The sequence below is a fragment of the Etheostoma spectabile genome, chromosome 23 (assembly GCF_008692095.1).
Source record: "Etheostoma spectabile isolate EspeVRDwgs_2016 chromosome 23, UIUC_Espe_1.0, whole genome shotgun sequence".
Classification (NCBI taxonomy): domain Eukaryota; kingdom Metazoa; phylum Chordata; class Actinopteri; order Perciformes; family Percidae; genus Etheostoma; species Etheostoma spectabile.
The window spans coordinates 11,931,902-11,950,664 of record NC_045755.1 but is presented as its reverse complement, the minus strand read 5'-3'; the positions used below and the strand labels follow the sequence as shown (position 1 = coordinate 11,950,664).

General features: G+C 40.3%; 3 protein-coding genes across 4 annotated transcripts; 2 read left to right on the top strand and 1 right to left on the bottom strand.

The window, feature by feature from the left end:
- Positions 1 to 1,599: 1,599 nt before the first annotated feature.
- Positions 1,600 to 7,502, bottom strand: tspan33a (tetraspanin 33a). Its single transcript, XM_032504823.1, has 8 exons — positions 7,129 to 7,502; positions 5,061 to 5,118; positions 4,680 to 4,807; positions 4,244 to 4,318; positions 3,496 to 3,591; positions 3,216 to 3,344; positions 2,963 to 3,124; positions 1,600 to 2,840 (listed from the first exon to the last, which is right to left on the bottom strand). The coding sequence occupies exons 1-8, from the start codon at positions 7,228 to 7,230 to the stop codon at positions 2,739 to 2,741; spliced, it is 852 nt and encodes a 283-aa protein (XP_032360714.1). The 5' UTR covers positions 7,231 to 7,502; the 3' UTR covers positions 1,600 to 2,738.
- An 837-nt stretch (positions 7,503 to 8,339) lies between these two features.
- LOC116672857 (transcription factor Adf-1) lies at positions 8,340 to 10,565 on the top strand. The gene is made up of 4 exons (XM_032504824.1): positions 8,340 to 8,363; positions 9,172 to 9,370; positions 9,694 to 9,875; positions 10,092 to 10,565. Exons 2-4 carry the CDS (start codon positions 9,220 to 9,222, stop codon positions 10,515 to 10,517), a joined length of 759 nt encoding a protein of 252 aa, XP_032360715.1. The 5' UTR covers positions 8,340 to 8,363; positions 9,172 to 9,219; the 3' UTR covers positions 10,518 to 10,565.
- A 1,183-nt stretch (positions 10,566 to 11,748) lies between these two features.
- LOC116672845 (zinc finger protein ZFMSA12A) lies at positions 11,749 to 15,446 on the top strand. 2 transcript variants are annotated; one of them, XM_032504797.1, is made up of 8 exons: positions 11,749 to 11,874; positions 12,081 to 12,283; positions 12,862 to 12,972; positions 13,177 to 13,272; positions 13,386 to 13,496; positions 13,637 to 13,757; positions 13,993 to 14,193; positions 14,284 to 15,446. In XM_032504797.1, the coding sequence occupies exons 1-8, from the start codon at positions 11,856 to 11,858 to the stop codon at positions 15,312 to 15,314; spliced, it is 1,893 nt and encodes a 630-aa protein (XP_032360688.1). In that variant the 5' UTR covers positions 11,749 to 11,855; the 3' UTR covers positions 15,315 to 15,446. The 2 variants fall into 2 exon arrangements, with proteins under 2 accessions (XP_032360688.1, XP_032360687.1); XM_032504796.1 differs by having other exon boundaries at positions 11,749 to 11,880.
- Positions 15,447 to 18,763: the final 3,317 nt, after the last annotated feature.

The following is an 18,763-nucleotide window of genomic DNA, read 5'->3' as shown; positions in this document are numbered from 1 at the left end:
GATTACATAGAGACTATTAAACAGATTTTTTAAACACATTTCTAAATGTTTGTTTATACTGTATACTGGTGGCTGTTTGCCTTAACAACACAGTCTAAATGTCTCAACCCTTTTTAATAATTATGTATCATGAATTACATCAAGTTTTGAACAGCTTTCACATGTTTATATGAGAGTAGTGTGCATGTGAGTGTTTGTGTGGAAGGGAGGGAGGGAGTGGAGGGGGGGGGGGGGGGGGGGGGGGGGGGGGGGGGGGGGGGGGGAGTGGAGGGACACAGTAACTCAAAACTACATTAAGTCTTTTACTTTTGGGACATTGATAATGGGCTGGACTTCCTGTTGTGGTTAAGGTGGCTGCAGGAATCTTCCAAAACTGCTAAACATGAAAAATAATGTATAGAAAACACCGAACTCAAACACAGTCTCATTACTTTGTGCTGATTTAATTTTTTTTTTACTGTGCTTGAATATGCCAAGATACCAGTAAAAACTCATTTCAAACTGGTCCAACCTCAACCCGTGGTGTTGTTGTTATCGCATTATGTGGACGGTGCACTTGTGGTATTTGCATGACTGCCGATGCTTTGTTTCTCTCCTCGTGTTCTGAGAGTAAAACTGGGTGAACTCTCCTCCCTCCTCTGTGTGTGAGAGTTGTGAGTGCCCGGGCTCCAGTGCTCTGTGTGAGGCTGTGTGTGGTCCCTGGTTTTCCTCCTCTGACTCACCCAGGCAGCCATGTTGCTGTGGGCTTCAAGGACACCCCCCCCTACCACACACACACACACACACACAGTCTATTAATAAATTAAAAACCAAATGCATTAAAGGGGAAAATCACAGTAAGAGAAGTTACTACAGCGTTTCATTAGGATAGACATGTCATGTTTAGATTGTGGACTTAAGTCAAAGACTGTCAAACAGTCAGGGCTGTTTCTGCTCCCAAAGTCTACAGGCATCAGGTTTCAGGCCGGGAATGCCTTACAACTCAGGTTTTCATTTGCCAGGCAGAGAAATGGGGTAGGGATGAGAGGTTGTCTTGGTGAATGTTTCTTCACAGTTACAGTAGACCTTTTGCCAGAGCGTCCCCTTGGTAAAGAAGAAAAATGTAGAGAACCTCAAAGGTTTTCCTCTAATTATACGTAAAAATATTAAATACTTAAATTTATAGCTGTGTGATGATTTCCACTGAGCGAACAGTAAAACAAAAAACAGTCAAATCCAGCTACACATTCCTATGCTGTCAGAGCAAATCCCGCTTTAATTTGTGATTTATCAAGACAACAAAAGAGGGTAAAATGTTTTTTCATTTCAAATAAATCTTTTTTTTCCTCAGTCAGAGAACCTTAACCACTGATTGGTCATAAAAGAAAAAGTTGATCCGTTCTGGTGACCGCATCGATGAAACAACACGACCTCAGGCAATCAAATCAAAATGTTTTCTTTACTGGGAAATTGGGAATTCCCCACTTCTTTTGTACTTTAGTTGAACATTGTTACTTTCTTTTTCTTTTCTTTTTTAAATATGAAGGAAGAGGTGAGAAGAACAGGACACACACACACACACGCACGCACGCACACAAGACTTTGTACAAAGCCTATGTGATTTGGCAAACATTTACTTATAATGGCAGCATATGGAGGCAAACGCAGGCTGTCAGCTGGCTAGAATGTGAGGAGGAAATGACATCATATGCAGTGTCAGGTCTCGGCATGAAAACCAAGTTGCCTAACATGGCAATTTTATTATGGAGAGTGTTTACAGTTAATTGTCAATTAAAACCTTAAAACCCATCAAGTAAAATGGTTATTATACTGTACTGTTACAATAGTCATTTCATGCATTTCTGGGGCCCAGAGGTAAATACTTTTTAAATACATTCATAGGCTTGTGAAAGTACACAAAACTACATACCACCTAGCATATGTGCATTGCTTATGCTTTATCTTAAAAAAAATATCAAGTAGGTTGACCTTTCTATTTGACACATATTTTAACTACAAATGGAAAACACAGTAATATGTCAGGTACACAATGCTACATTAACAAAAACAACCTCAACCAAATGTAAGATGTATCTCATAGATAAGCAACATTGCTGAGAATGCATAGGACAGCCTGTCTGTCGCTCTTTTGTTTTTAAAAAAAAGTCTACAAAATCAAGACATGTTCATAAATGCAATTCCCTTTTCAGTTAGTTAACATTTGGATTAGTGGAAAAAATAAAAACACAGATATGCATTAACGCTCACTCCTATTTGGTGTCTTTGACACACACAAAATTTGTGTAATAGATTATACTAAGTCTAAGTCTAAGTCTAAGTCTAAGTCTATACTGATTGCAGCTCTTAAGTCAAGGTCAGTGATCCCATCAATATGACGCTGACAGCCAAATGCCCTTCCTGCCTTTGCTTGCACCAACTACCGTATAGTTTGGTAACTACTAACATTGTCTATGTCCAGTAGGTAGTGACAGAGTCCTGTTTCTCCACCTGTATATTTTATGTGTACTGTCCTTCACTTCCATGCCAAGTGTTTGAAAGCACATTCATGGTTTATCCACATGCTGGCTCTTCACTAGTCTTGTTTTGTATAAATCCAAGACCAATTATTCCAAATGGTCAATCCAGCCAGAGATGACAGATGTTTTTCAGGCATTTGTGGTTCACCCCCCCACATCCATCTACTGGTTTCACCGTGTTTCTGGTGCTGTTCATCAAAATCTGGTCTGATCCGACCTGGGTTAGCTCCACGGGTCTGCGCGGTGCTTGAGGTTGTAGTTCTGAAGCTCGATCTGGTCTTTGATCTGGTTGATCAAAATCTGAGACAAGAGGATGCCAACCAGCTGCAGAAGTGAAAACACAAACAGAGGGCTCAGCAGCTGGCTTCAACGGTTAGTCTCTACTCTTAGAGGGGTTAGGGTCATTGAGTTGTGCATTGGTATGTATGCTGTGCACCATATCCTACCTGTGGTATGGCCAGTCCCAGGGCGATGCCTCCCAGTAGGAAAAGGTTACTGTGGATCCAGTTCACCATTTTGTCTATGCAGCCATTGGTGTGGATGTGGTCTCCAGCTTCAATGTACTCTAACTCCTGCATGCCCTGGCCACACATTGTGTTGATAACCTCCTGCTTAAATAAGTAAGTAAGATAAATACATTTAAAAGGATTCACACAAAAACATACAAAAACATAACAGCAGTCTTGTAAAGATGGTGACCTTGTCTTTGGGTATGATACAACAGGAGAAGGGGACAGAACAGCGTTCTCTGCTGGGGTTGTCCTGCTTACAGTTGAAGTAAATGTTCCGGGACCAGTCGGTGTACGCCACACCGCCACAGCAGCCAAACTGACGACACATACAAACATTTGAGATAGAAGAGATTAGAAGACATGTTAATGAGGTGTGCATATATTATTGCTCTGGTATGTATGATTACAAAATGATGATGACGTACAGTGTTTATGGTATGAAGTCTGTATTTGGAATAAATCCTTACCTCTTTCTGACCAAAGTCAATGAGGTTTTGCAGATCAATGTCCTCTCTGTAGTGGACGACAGCATTGTTGATCATCTCAGTCACTCTAGTCCGGGCCTTGGCAGAGTATAAAAAAAAAAAAAAATGTGTGCATGCACAAAAATATGCATGATGAAGATACAGAATGGTTATATACCAGTTTGATAACAAATATGATAAATCCAGCTTGATCCTCATTTCTAATTAGCCAAAACCACATCTGACAACCCTTGCAGCAGTTACAGGCAAAGCCCAGGAGAGGACAGTGTTACACCATTCTTCACAATCAAAGGACAGTAAATAAACAGTTAAACCCCCCCCCCCCACCCCCCCAAAGTCTACCCCAAGAAAGACTGTATAAACAAATTTAGTACATTTTTCAAGGTGAATCAGTCTTATTGAAAGGTTTTGTTGCTCACAAATGATTAGATTTTAAGGATATTATAATAATATATATTATACAATGCATCTAGACCTTCTGTGGGATTTAGTTAAAAAAACAAGACAAAACAATAATACTAAATTCACAGTTAGAACAGAAATTTCAGTATTCATGGCAGGTTTGACCATATCGTAGTTCAGTCTACCAATCAATCACCAGGAGTAATTTGAAAAAAAGAGAATTAAGCATTGCAAGTACAGTTTATGTAATAATTATTACCTTAAGATTGTAAAAAAGCAAATACATGCATTATTCGGACAGAGAAAATCCTCCATGTTGTTCCAATACCTTATCAGAGAAAATGAAGCCCAGGATGCCTGCAGCCAGCTGGAGTAGGAAGATCACTGTCAGACAGATACAGAACTGGGAGGGAGGAGGAGAAGGATGTTTACGACACTGTACAATTAATCCGTTTCTGTTTGATTCCTTAGATTACAGATTTCATTTACCTCCACGACTCTAAAAAAAACATGCTGAACGATAGAAGGACATTGTAAAAAAAGAAAAAGAAGCAAGTCACCCAAAGATTGCAAGTATTGTACAAAGAGGTACCAACCCTGTTTTAAATGAGCTAATATAAAAATACTGTTGAGATGATGTGGCAGCTCATGTTGGCGGAGCAAAAATATGACTCCATGTCATACACCATGTCTCTCTCTGCACTGTTATACATCATCTATGCAGAATCCACTGAAGCCTGGCTGTAGAAAAATTCCTGACTTACTGTGTTCAGAAGGCAGATGTTTTCTCGCAGGGAGCCCACACAGCCACAGAAGGTGATGATGAACATCAGGACCCCCACGACCATCAGCATTACAGCGGGATCCACTGACAGACACGCCAGAGCTGCCTCTGAGAAGAAGAAAAGAGGGGTTCAAAGACTGATGTGAAGTTTCTTTTTTTAATCAACAGAATAATTTCCTTTTAAAAAGTAACAGGAAACATTTATGGAAGTGGGCTGTCTATCTCTGTTAACAACACAGATTTGGATGCAGTTTTTCCACTGGGTTGCTTGGTGAAAGCAGGCCCCGACACTCAATACTCCCACTGTTTCACACTCAACATGAAGAAAGACTGTGTGCGCTCTCAGTGAAGGATTGTTTACCTGCATGTTTCATCATGCGCGCGTACACGCCGATTGACACCATCACCAGAGATATTAACTGAGGAGAACATAGAGAAAAAAAGATTTCTTTATACGTAGTGCATCTTGAAAGAAGAAATAGGCAGGAAACCACACAGCACAGGAGGAGAAGAACCATTTTTATGTTCATACTTCTCCAGGGAGGGGCCCCACTCACCAGAACAGTTGCAACAAGGCTGTACTGAGAATAAAAGGTAACAGGAGAGTCTGCGTTTTAGCCACAGTGTTTTATGTGGATATAGCAGAATAAACTAGAGGACCTCAACGTTTTCATTAGACATGTAGACAAGGCGATTCTGCCATCTATTTGACTAAATCGATCTGGCAGCAGTCTGTACCTTTCCCTAAAAAATAAAGAGTCTTTCACTCAGCGTTCCTCTCTCAGTCTCAATTGAATAATAGAGAGCCCTCAGAAACCCTCCTCCTACCCCGAGTGAAATGGATCCAGTTACCACAGACACTGCACCTTCTTAGGGTTGGACTAGGGCCTTTTCTAAAAGTTTAGTTTTGCAGTGGATAAGCCAGATCTGAAAGGCTGTTTCTTTGCAATAATGTATGTTGTTGTTTTTGTAGAAGTCTAATGAAATGCAACAGTTTTGTGAAATAATGTGCTAAAACTAAGTGGTCACCAAATGCCATTCTTGCGTTAGTTACATAACTGATCTACTTATTTGGTTTAACGCCATTGTACCAACTCACCAAACAGCGAATTACCACGATTATAACAAACATCCCATGACATTTCTAGACTTGAAGACAACCGTGCATTTTGCGGTTATCATCGGTATGTCAGGTGCAAAGCCCATTGTAGCCAGAGGCAACAGAAATGACAACACATTCCACGTCAAACAGCTTCAAGTTTTTACACAGCCTTATCCTGTTTGTACATGGCCAGAAGTCATGAACATGAATGACACGCTCACATAGGTGTGTAGAAGGAAATGGATAAAGGAAAAGCTCTACACACTTTATGTCTAGCATATAGAAAGAATAACTCCAAAAAACTTCAAACTTTTAGTCTGTTCATGTTCTCATTAGATTCAAATATGTTTAAACTATATTAGTTCTCTTTTAAGATCAGACATTTTCTACAGCATTTTTTGCTCGCAGCAACAAAAAAAAGTCTCCACTAAACCTCAGAAAGTTTAATACAACAATCTGCAACAACTGTTGTAAGTCAGAAATCTCCTTATATCACAACGCCTAAGCACCTGACGCTGAAACCCGCTCACATGAACTTTGGTTTGTTTAAAACCTACTGCCAAGCTCAGCTGTCACTTTCAACTAAATTCTTTACTTTTAAAAAGGATAAAGTTTTGCAATTCCCTCAGTCAACACACATATTTGTTTGAGAAGTGGGGACCCACTTGTGCAGGGCCCCATCAGCATATGAATCAATAAAAGTGTGAGTTCCCTGGCAACCGAGTAGTCATGAAAGGAACTATAGCCTGAAATCAAACCACAGCCGTTTTGTTGACTGGGTGCAGCTGTTTGAAACATTGTTGTTGAGATAACAACAATAGGTCATATGTAAAACAGGTTCTGAGCTCTAAATCCCCTCTGACAACATCAGATGATACATTTCTGATTTTCAGTATGAGAATAAAATGTGGTCTCTGACCCAAAGCTGAGCAGAAAACACCTGGTGTGTGCGTGTGTCAGCCATGTATGTCGACCTTCCTTCTTCCTCTTTCCTGGACACGGTTTCACTTTTTGTATAACACCAAAGTTAATGAACAACAAACTTAAACAAAACAGTGGATATTGCAACTGTCAGCAGACTAAATCTAGATCTCACAATCAATCACAAGATCTCCCGTTTGGGTTTTAAACAAAAGTAGTAAACATAGTTGGAACTTGAAATCCTGAGAAATATCCTTTAGCAAACAGTTTAACTTAAGCTCCCAGAGAGCAAATTTGGTTTGCTAAGACCACGCAATGATTAACCTGCGCACAGAGTAAACAAAGGTTACCACACGCTTTGAGATCTTTGTGACCCATTGTTTTCAATGGCATAAGAAACACTCACCCAGAAAATAAAGTTGAAGAAGAACAGTAGGTATTTGACAACTGGACTGACAAAGGAGTAGTCCTCGCCAGATCCAGGTGCGTCTCTGCGTCTTCCTCCCATGGTGACAAGTATCCAAGCGTGCGTTATCCAATTTTGCGCACAAATGAACGATTAACTGTAGGCTATGAAAAAAAACGAGTTTCCGTAAGTAAAACCAAAGAGCCGACAGCCAAACGATGATGACGAGCTGCTGTTATCCTTCTAATACTTGCGCCGACACGTTACAGTGGGTAACGTTAGCGGGCTGCCGAAGCGCTGTCTGGCCAGCACTGATGGGGCGTGCGTAAAAAAACTGGGTGTGTTACTGTGTCTCACGCCCTTACCGGTGATCATATGATAGGCTACCTGGAGCAGCAGGGGCTCCTGATTTCCTTTTTTAAAGGGCCCATGATTGACCCCGTGCGTGGACCCTGAGCAAAATCAGGAACAGTTTACTACTTTATGAACGTTTTGTGTGCTATTATTTTTTATGTGTTACTGTATATGCTACATTGGAATACTTGCATGTTTTTTGTTGTTGTTCTTCTTCTTTTGCCATTAAAGAGTAAAACAAAAACCTTTATTTACTTCAAGGTGGGCGGATGTTCTTAAGTAGGCTATAGGCCTACTATTTATTATTATAAGTATTGTGAATGTTGAATTTAAAATGAGCTCATGAACTAAAGTTTAATACCCCCACTGAGTTATAGGCCTACATTCTGATGTTTTATTACATAGTCTGTTCCTTACACTGTGACATTTGAACCTGCATACTCTGACTGGATGATTGTCACTCTATTACATGCAGCATTAACAGTTGGCAGAGATTGTTTTACCAGTTAGGCCTATTGATACGTAAAGCTATTTTAACAACTCCCCCCAGAGCTTCACAAAGATAGGAATTTATTGCAGGTCTGCAGTACTCGTTTCCGTCTGATTTTTTTTTTTTTTGAATGTGGAAATTGATAAACTAAAGGGTAAAAGGTCCGGGACACCACAAAAAGAAATCTACAGGCAAAAAGTGTTATTTCCCAGTATGCACTGGGCTACACAACCACTGCTGTATGTTGTGTTATTTCTACAGTCTGTAGGCAGTTGTTCTCAATCTTTTTACAGCACATAAGCTACCACATCAGAAAAATATTATATATATATATATATATACTGACACACCAACCCGATTTTCGGCGGTCGGACGTCGTCGGACAGTCAGGCGAGGTCGGTGACTCGAGTCTGTTCGGTGTGTTCCATGCCATCTTCAGTCAAAGGAGCAGTCGTCCTTCATTTTGGCCGATTTTACTTGTCGAATCGGCCAGTGGGCAGTTAGGCTCAATGACCAATCTGACTGCTGGAGTGCTGGCCCTGAACGTGACGATGGTAAACCTACCAGATAAACAGTGATGGCACCAGAATGGCAACACACGAAAAGGAAGGGGATATTATATATTAGATATTAAAATAAAAAAAATCTGTCAGTATGAAGAATTAGACAGAAAGGACCAGGAGGGAGGGAATTATAACAATAATGACAAATGACTCAGGGTGGATCACACAGGACTGAATGACACCTTGTTTTTAATGGGGAAAAAGAATAGTAAAAACTGTGAAATCTTTGGAGTTAAAGAAAATGCTGAATATGTAATGTAATGAACTGCACATTGACTGAGGTGGAAAGACGGGTGTTTACAGATAGGTTTCAGGAGGCCGGGCAGGAGTGGAATCGGATCGGGACACTGGGATCAGAAGAAGAAGGAGAGGGAGAGGAGATAAGAATCACTGGGAAGGAACTACTAACATTTTTAGAAGATAGCCTCCAGGGTTGATGAGCAGTAAAATTGTAAAATGACATGACGTCACACCCTCCAGTACAATAGGTGGCGGTGTGCACCTTAAAGTTGTTTGCAATCGGCCATTAAAAAGAGAAGAAGAAGAAGAAGAAGAAGAAGAAGAAGAAGAAGAAGAAGAAAAAAAAATAAGAAAATAAGAAAATAAAAAGATGGGAACACATTCTATCATCTCATCGTTTGGATTATATCATTGTATTGGATTTCTGTTGTGTTTTGGATCATCATGACTCTGTGGACCGACGCCCTCGAAGAGGAGCTGATCAGCATGGTCGAGGACAGGCCGCCGCTGTACAACATATCTGAAAAGAACTATTCTAATCGAGTAGTGAAGACCGACTGCTGGCGTCAAATCACGGAGAAAATAAACATATCAGGTAAGAGTTTCTCTTCTGTCTAGTTGTGTGTACAATACATCCCACAGAATGCACGAAAGACAGGAAAGAGACCGCAGGGTCCAAACGTTGCCTCTTGTCTTTATTATTAATGGAAACAGCCTGTGATGTGTGGACATTAGCCCGCATTGTAAATACTTCGAATTCACCAGCAGACATTGTGTGCTGTGTAATAATCTCGATAAATGCAGGCCTTACCCGAGTGTTTGTGTTATTGTGTAGGTTCTGGGTTGGTACGCTGTCACTAAATTGGACTCATTGACCGTTCATATTATGATGTGACCCTACTCTGGAAACTTTTTCAGAGAAAGAGACGAAGAAGAAGTGGGAGTCCCTGCGAACACAGTTTACCCGCTATCGCAAGCTCTCTCCTTCAGGAAGTTCTGGGACAGACAAGACTCCCAGACAGCTGTGGATACTGCGGAGGTTACGCTTTCTGGAGCCACATACGAAAAGGAAAGAAAGTGTATCTAACCTCACTCACACGGTATGAAGTTTCTCTCTCCCATTGTTAAATAGTACTCATTTGGCATCTGAATGAAGGCCAAGTAGTGTTCACTATGGACTTCACATTTATTCTTATCCAAGAATTTCACAGTTCTGTTTTGCCTAACTGCCAAAAATGTGCTGCTTGTGTTATGAATGCATTGATCCATCAATATTAAATCCACTCTTGTGATTTTTTTTCTTCTTTTTTTTCTAGGAACCATTGGCCCCTACTGACACCAGTTTAGGCGCCACCGTTGATGCTTTGGACAACGATCAGGATAAGAAGGATTCCGTTCTGCCGATCGCAGAATCTACTTATTTGGACCCGAGCTTTGAGTCAACCAGCACCAGCACGTCAGCTGGAAGCCCGCAAAGGCCTCCTGCAAAGCGCGGCAGGAAATCTCACAACGATTCGCTGGCAGACAGATCGAAGGGACTGATGCGCACAATAGAGGCAGCGCTTCACAGAATGTCTGCAGAGGCCAGACCGGACTTCATTGCCGTGGCCTGCCAAAGCATAGAACAGAAGTTCAGGATGGTGCCACCGCATCTCCTGCTTCGATTGGAGAACAGAGTTCAAAACCTCATTTTTGATTTTTTTGAAGAGCACAACCTGAACACACACACAAATCACTCTTAATATTTGTATTTGTTGCTTTTCCCTTTGATATTTCATACATGTTATACTTCTGATAGTAAAAGCCTTTTTTTTTTAAAAGCAAATGTCCCGGTATTTTTTCAACTGTCCCGATGATGATGATAATATCAAGACAAATGATGTGGAACTTGTGTGTTTAAACACAAACCCATTCCAACATTACTTTTTCAGCAACAATGTCTTGCTACTTTTAATGTGAATCACCTTCACACCCATCTCAACATAGTCTACACATGAATACACTACACTATTATTGTCTTCTATAATAGGCAAAGAACTGCTCATATTGCATCTGAATGAAGGCCAGTCAGTGTTCCATTCCACTGTTCCTGAAGATTTTTTTCAGATTTTAAGAGGCGTTAGTCATACTCATAAAAATAATAATAATCGGGTTGGTGTGTCAGGGGCCTTTAGGCTCCACCATTGTGGCCCACATTAAAATAGAGTAGCATAGGCCTACCCTATTCATCTGCAGGCAGTTTATTCCTAAAAACATTATTGTTGACGCTGTACTTCCTCAGTCCCTCCAGCTCGTAACTAATTATCTACGTATGCACACTCCATTCATGAACTTGACAGCTAGAAGGCTGATATTGAATCAAAACTATTTAGATCAGATTAGATAATACTTTATTCATCCCACAGTGGGGAAATTCACTGCTTACAGCAGCAGTTTGTCACAGTAAAAAGCAAACAGATAATGTGCAAAAAGTACGGAATGAATGTAAAGTTGCCTTATATAAAAGGTATTGTAAAGAAAAGTGGGGTGGCCATAGTTCGAAAAAATATTGCTAAGTAAGCAACGTGAAATTAAATAACATGTAATTAAATAATAGAGCAAAAGTAAGTAACCATAATATAAATATTTATATCTACACCTAAGGAAGCACTTAGCCTGTTTTAAGTTACTTTTAATTACTTTGTTTTATGTTTTGTTATGAATGTAGTGTTTCTGTAGTATCAGGTTTTTAAATGAATGGATTTCGATTTATTTTAAATATCAAGAGATTCCATCTGCCTACCGCTAGAGGAAGCTCACGTACCACCAGTGGTCCTTGTTGTACCAGAATCGTGTGTGTGTGTGTGTGTGTGTGTGTGTGTGTGTGTGTGTGTGTGTGTGTGTGCGCGCGCGCGCGTGTGTGCGCGTGTGCATGCGTGTCTTCCCTTTGAATATCCATCATTTTATTCTGAAGGAAATGGCATACGGGACGACATAATAACATCCGTTTTACCCGGAAGTCATGAGTATTTCCTTAGCTAGCTACTCGTTCAGATGAATGCAAAAGTGGAATTATATTCTAGTCGTGTTTAAACTAAGAAATGGCGTGGAAAAGCAAAGGTTTGGGTAATTATTTTTTCAGTTATCGGCTAGTATACGCAGCTAGTCATTTTACCAAATAATGCAGTTACTAATACAGTTATTAACTTAGCTGAGGTTAGCTTATCCTCGGACAGAGTTGTGGTCAAATGGTCATTTGAGCCTCTGTAAATACAATTTACCTTATTCATTAATCCTATTACGCTTTTCTCAATCGTGCTTTGCAGGTTCCCCTCTTCCTCCGGCCTCGTTACATCTCCTGGTCCCGCCAGTCAGACTAATGTCTGCTTTCATATGGCAAATAGTACAGCAGCACAGTGTGATGCAGTACGACAAGCTGGTGGACTTCATCTGTTTGGCGACAGAGATTGTTCCAGAACTTCTGAGTCCCAGCCAGAGAGCTCAGCTCATCCTGGGCCTGAGAGCAAGGGTGAGGAATTAGCCCCTCGGAAATGTGATCCTTTTCTTTGTTAACAGTATTCAATTGAATTATTAATAATAAAAAATCTGAATGCCATTGATGACAAGATGTTGCGTTCATTGGCCCCTCGTACCTGTTTCCCTCTGTGGCTCCAAGGGACACATTTGAAATCATGACACATAACGTAATTATTCCCATTTTACTTTTTTTTTCATGAATGATTTTTTTTTTAAAAATTCTTTTAGTTGTAAAGTTTTTTAAAGATTATTTTAGGGCATTCTCAGCCTTTATTTTGATAGGACAGCAGAAGACGTGAAATGGGAGAGAGAGGGAATGACATGCAGCAAAGGGCCCCAGGTCATAGTCGAGCCCCGGCCGCTGAGTCGAGGAGTAACCTCTATATATGGGCGCCCGCTCTACCAACTGAGCTACCCGGGCGCCCTCTTAGTTCAAATGTTAAGCCTATGTGTCTTGTTATTACTTACATGTGCGTATCATCATACAGTGGTTCTCTCTTATAATAGAAATGGTCCCTGCTGTGTCATGCTTTTTTGAGTAACCGGTCTCCCACCTTTGCATTGTTGCAGCTGGTTCTGGAGCTGTGTCGCGGTGATGGCGTCGCCAACCTGCAGACCATCCAGAGTCACCTGGATAAGATTCACACCTGCAGCGCTGAACTGAGCTCCACTGATCAGATGGTGTTTTTTTTTTTTTTTTTAAGAAAAAGAGCTGTTCCACACACTAAACATGGACAACACACCTTTAGAAAGCCAGGGCATATCTCATAGTCCTCAAAAATATGGAGTTCCAAAATTAATAATCTTTAACCTCGTTACTGTTAATTATAATTCATTTTATAATTATTGTTTTTTCCAACTGTATTGTTGTCAATTTCTTGACAGGCCAATGGTGATATACTGAAGACCTCTTACACCAACTTTGCCAGCCTTGTTCAGAACCTTTTGAATGTTCCTTTTGAAAAGAACTTTTTCTTCCAAGTAAGTCTATCAGTGAGAAATTAATACCTCTTAAAGATCAAGAGGATGGAAAGGATAGAGATTCACCAAACATTTAACGCAATGATGTGTTGATAATTTGGCTGTTTCTGTAGGAGGTGTTTCCGGAAAACTACGGCTCTAACTTTGACCAAAGACTGCAGCAGCTGGTGTCTGAGTTCCTGTCCAGGCTGGAGCATCTGCTGCCCGTACCAGACCTACAACAGGTACTCTTGTTTTTCAGTGTGAAATGTGTCTAGATGTCACTGGAGTTTCTTTTTTTGTGCGTTTTCTTTGGGGTCTTTACCAATACAGTATTGTTTCTCTTGCCAACCTGTATCTCTGTGGTCTTCTCTCTGTGGCTCAGACTGCAGCATGGCTCACAGAAACAACACCTGTGTCAGAAGAATTAGGACAGCATCTGTCTGAACCCTTTGCCCTGAAGACTCTGCTGCTTCATCACAGAGAGTCAGGGACTCTCAGCTCTGGTAAGTTTAACAGAAAACTAAGAGGACCAGAGTTCCATCTGTGCAAGAGCAAGGCTGGAAAAGACAGTTTTTTCTTTTTTCCTTCCTTCCACTTTTCTTTCTTACATTGTCTTGTTTTTGTTCTTTGACAACAAATGCAACTTTTTTTTCCAGATTTTTACTAAGAATTAATTCTCCCATCACTATAACAAGTGACTCTAATGTGTAAATATGAAATGCCTTCCTCTACCAACAGCTCCTTCCAGCAGCGAGGGTGATATTTTGTCCACTCTGGCCCTCCCTCCTCAATCTGGAGTGGAACGGTTTACTGAGCCTTACAATGAGGACGATGATTATGACAATGAGGAAGAGACTCTGGCATCGGAAGATTTAGAAGAATACTCGAGTCGAAGCTCAGATGCCACTGCAGATGATTTGCTGCCAATTAGGGAATCAGGTTAGAAACAATCAGTTGCAGTAGCAGACAAGATTTGGTCCAAAATCTTATTTTACTAACTTTCTGTTTTTCTTGCTTTCATGTTTTCAGATCCACTGTCGCGTTTATTCATCTGCCCTCAGTGTTCATTCGCTCACCGTCTAAAGAGAAAGGTCCAAGAGCACATCCAGAGAGAGCACCACGTAAGAGCTCCCATTCAGAACAAACTATCTGGGAGGAAAGCCAGAGCAAAGACCCAGCAGAAGAGTAAAGACGTGACCGGTGAAAAAATGAAAGTGGAAGGCAACTCCGGGATAAAGAGGAAACATAAACCAAAAAGCTTTGTTAGAAAAAAGCGGGAACGTAAGCACAAGAAGGACAACTTAGAAAACAAGGAACGACGTAGACGGAAAGAGCCCACGGGGGATGACAAAAGGTTCCTGAGCACGCGGCCTGTCAACAAAAACTTCACAGAAGAAGAAACCAAATGCCTGAAGTGCGAAAAGGTTTTTGAACTTCCAAATCAACTTAAGACTCACATGAAGCTTCACAGCTTCGCCTACTGCTGCACTCAATGTGAGAAGGGATTCACCAGCTCGTCAGGTTATTATCAGCACCAGAGACTCCACAAGAGGGGACGGATATTCGTCTGCAGCCAGTGCAACAAGGGATTCCTGTGCAACTATTCGCTCAAGCAACATGAACGGCTGCACGAAGGCCCCAGCAACCTGTGTACGATCTGTGGGAAAGGGTTCAGCAAGGCAGGGATTACAAGACACATGCAGATGCACAAAGGGGAGAAGAATTACTTGTGCACCACCTGTGGGAAGTCCTTTTTGTCCTCCGGGGAGCTGCTGCTGCACACTCGGTCCCACACGGGCGAGATGCCGTACACCTGCACGCACTGCGGGAAGGGTTTCTCCAGCAAGAGTCACCTGATTGTGCACACACGCTCTCACACAGGGGAGCGTCCGTACCTGTGCTCGGAGTGCCCGAAGCGTTTCCTCACACTGAACTGCCTGAAAAGACACACGCTCAGCCACAACGGGGTGAAACCATTTAAGTGTCCAAACTGTGAGAAAGAATTTTCCCAGCAGGGGAACCTGAAAAGACATCTGGCAACTCATAAACCTGACACGTAATGTGAGGTTGTTAGAAAGGAGAATGTAGTCATAAATAATGCCTTGTCTAGTTTTCTTTTCAAAAACCCCAAATTAAGTGTTATTGTGTAATCAGTAGTAACATTTGGAAAGTAAAGTATTTGAAATTCCTCTGCTTAGGTTTCTTCATTACATCCAGTTACCAAACTTGTGCATTTTAGCAGCTGGTTCCAACTCAACACTACTGAAGTCATTGTTTTGTTTTAGGCTCCTGCTTTGTGTCCCCTTTTTTGCTTTTTTCTCTGAATTCTGCACCCAACTTTGCAGACTATCTTAAGTCATATTAAACTGTGAGCCAAACACCCTCACACACACACAGCTGAAAGTGAACATTAGAAAAGCTGCGAGGGTGAACGAGACAATTATTTGATGCACAAATTATCTTTCAGTTTTTAAATCCTGTGGGTCACAGGTATTTGGAACATAATAATAATTTACTTTAAATGCAATGACAGGTTATAGTACCTTGTTAGCTGGCTACCAGCCTTGGTGTATCAAGACACAGTGCGAGGAATATGACCTGAAATACAAACATAAAAGCGGAGCTGTAGGAAATGCAATTTATTTGCAATTTTTTAATAACATCATTCCTCAGATAAAAATGCAATGTTACAGGAATATACATCAGATATTAATTTAAAACTTGCTTTCAAGGGACCATACAGTCTAAATATACTTTTTCCTTTTTTTTATTTACTGGTAGCGTGCGTTATAAGCAAGACAGACTCTGTCACCAATGACAGACTGACAAGTTACAGATACAAACTGTACATTACTTATTTACAAATCAACTTTTTGTTTGGTTTTTCGTTTCACTTTTTATTGAAAATAGGAGTAGAAAAAGTGATTGAATTAATATTCGGATTTATTTCATTTGCATTCTTTCCCTTTCTAAAATGTAAAATTAAGTGAACGAACAAAAATGAAATCAAGAACTCTCCATTAGAAAAAAAAGAAGAAGAAGAAGAAGGAAAAAAAGGGAGTGTCAACTGTGAGACCACGCAGTCATCACCGAAGAGACAAATGGTGACTGAGGAAACCAAATGATGTTGGGCCAGTGTCACTTAGCAACCTCAGAACCAATGATATCCCTCATAGTCGAGGGGGAGTGGCTTATGTTTTAAGAACAGTTACAAAATGACCACCTGCCTCCAAAGCTACCGCAAGTACAATTACACACTCTAGTTCACTTTTTTGACCATAAATAGTGCTGTTATTAAATACTACATTTAACAGTAGCGTCACATACTAATATTACAACAAATTGGTCTCTGTGTGAAAACCTCTCTCCATACAAAATAATAACCAACAGCTCAATCCTGTCAAAGGCCCTTTAACACTTTGCATGAGTAGTGAACTAAGACTACGAACAAGATCATAAGACACTACTGACCAGTGGAGGACGGAGCCACATAGCCATGGCATTTACCCAGTAAATAAGGAACAGGAAAGCCTTTGCCGAACACTACTGTATATGGAGCTGTGGACCACCTGCCATCGAATCATCAGGCTGACAAAAGGCCGGCATCCCCATGCCTGGGTAAAGAAAAAGTAGTTAACGCCTGCATGCTGTTAAAGAGACGTTTCCACACCAGCAAGAAATAACTCACGGAAGAAAACACTGATAATGTACATGACGCTGCTCTCAAATGGGCCAACTCATTCGTTACACACACACTGGTATACAAGACCTGTTTGTTTCTAACTCTTCGTGGTCGAGTGTGGCTTTCTTAGCGAGACAAACCCACTTTAAATCAAAGTTTGTAGAGATCCTATGTGTCGGCTAAGAGTTAAAATCTGATTCTTTATAAACGTGTACAAAACTGAGATGACATTTTCTTCCATTAAGGGATGTTAAATATCCAAACGTAACCTAACTAACTCTCAAATACTTTAATTTTCCAGATATGTATGAGCATCGTTGCACATTCAAGGGATGAAATCCTCATTTGTGTGTGCAATGTTAAGTAGATAAGTATTGTTAAAATTAGACAGCAGTAGATGAAGGGAGGCACAGACATTTGTGGTTCTACAGAGGGGCTGTTTTACCGCCAGACACACTGACAGAAAGTTTGCATCGTAGAGCTGCTGCCACACCTCAGGAGCTCTGAGTTGTTAGCTGAAGTTATATCCTGAAGAAAGTCAATGTTAGAAACACTAGCTGGAAAACTCCTTTCCTCAATCAACAAGCTGTGGGTGCAGCTTTCTCCATCAAAGTAAACACAAAGAGACATCTCTGTGGCAGACTCAGATGTTCTAACATGTGCAAACAGGGATCTCCTTTATGAGTTATTATTGTAATTATTATTTGAGTGTGTGTGTGATAAAAGAAGGAATGAGTGATAAACACAAGGCTTTCAAGGTCCTTCCAATACTAACAGTTGTCCTAAATGTTTACATATGGGTGCTGCTGTAGGTGTTGCTACACAATGGGTGGGTTATATATCTAACAATCCTTTATGCTATTTCTAAATCTATTAGGCAAGCACATATCATCTATTTGGTTCATTTAAAAAAGGGGAAGTAAATTAATCATATTTTTGTTCCTCACCATCATCTCGAGAGAACAAATCAAACTGATCTGTGGAGACTTCACACACGTCTAGGAGTGTTTGAGTGGTAAACAGTGTGAGCCAGCGCAGCACAGTATGCAGATGGTTACGATTTGTTTTCAATACTGATCAAAACACTGCTGATCAAAACACTGCTGATTAAAACACTGCCATCAATTTGCCTCCAAAACCCATCCAATAACTTAGAATCCTTTATATTTGTTTTCACATGGTTTCTTTTGATCTTCTGCAAAGTAAACTATCATTGGCCATCAAATAATTTAACTATAGTTGGATTCTTTCTCTCTCTCTATATATATTATATATATTTATATAAAATAGAAGATACTTGCAATATAAATATGTATTTTATAGTATATTCCCTTTTGCATTCTGCTTCATTCCCCAAAGCGTCCATCAGCATTGATGTCAAGACAATTTGTTTCTTCAGAACAGGGAAATTTGAATTAGATTGATTTAATTTGATTCCTACAACAGGCTATGCTGATTTTTTTTTTTTACTTAGGAAAAAAGTAAAATAAAATCTATATTCAAAATAGTCCTCTTAAAATATGTTTGTAAGGATCAAACAATGATCAACAACACTTTGGTTTACAGGAAAATATAACATACATCTATATATATGAGGGAATCTGAGGGACTAAGACAGGAGGGATAACACAACTCCTGCTTTCCAGCCTTAAACTCTCTGTTAAATTGAGCACACATCTGTCTATAGTTTAGGATCAACACATAACTCTAATTGTTTTTTAAATGCCATGTGTAAAATATGATTTTTGTTAAAGCATGTTCAATGACATATTTTTTTAATACTCTGCAGCTTGAAATGTCCTCTGTCATGTACAGCAGCTCTTCCAC

Bases quoted from the DNA above. Each gene is read 5' to 3' on its own strand.
- tspan33a (XM_032504823.1), bottom strand. From the start codon at position 7,230: ATGGGAGGAAGACGCAGAGACGCACCTGGATCTGGCGAGGACTACTCC. The intron at 3,125-3,215 runs GTCACCATCTTT...TTATTTAAGCAG, and splicing joins GTATCATACCCAAAGACAAG to GAGGTTATCAACACAATGTG. The intron at 2,841-2,962 runs GTAGGATATGGT...TCACTTCTGCAG, and splicing joins TGGGACTGGCCATACCACAG to CTGGTTGGCATCCTCTTGTC.
- LOC116672857 (XM_032504824.1), top strand. From the start codon at position 9,220: ATGACTCTGTGGACCGACGCCCTCGAAGAGGAGCTGATCAGCATGGTC. The intron at 9,371-9,693 runs GTAAGAGTTTCT...AAACTTTTTCAG, and splicing joins GGAGAAAATAAACATATCAG to AGAAAGAGACGAAGAAGAAG. The intron at 9,876-10,091 runs GTATGAAGTTTC...TTTTTTTTCTAG, and splicing joins TATCTAACCTCACTCACACG to GAACCATTGGCCCCTACTGA.
- LOC116672845 (XM_032504796.1), top strand. From the start codon at position 11,856: ATGGCGTGGAAAAGCAAAGGTTTGG. The intron at 11,881-12,080 runs GTAATTATTTTT...CGTGCTTTGCAG, and splicing joins GTGGAAAAGCAAAGGTTTGG to GTTCCCCTCTTCCTCCGGCC. The intron at 13,758-13,992 runs GTAAGTTTAACA...CTCTACCAACAG, and splicing joins GTCAGGGACTCTCAGCTCTG to CTCCTTCCAGCAGCGAGGGT.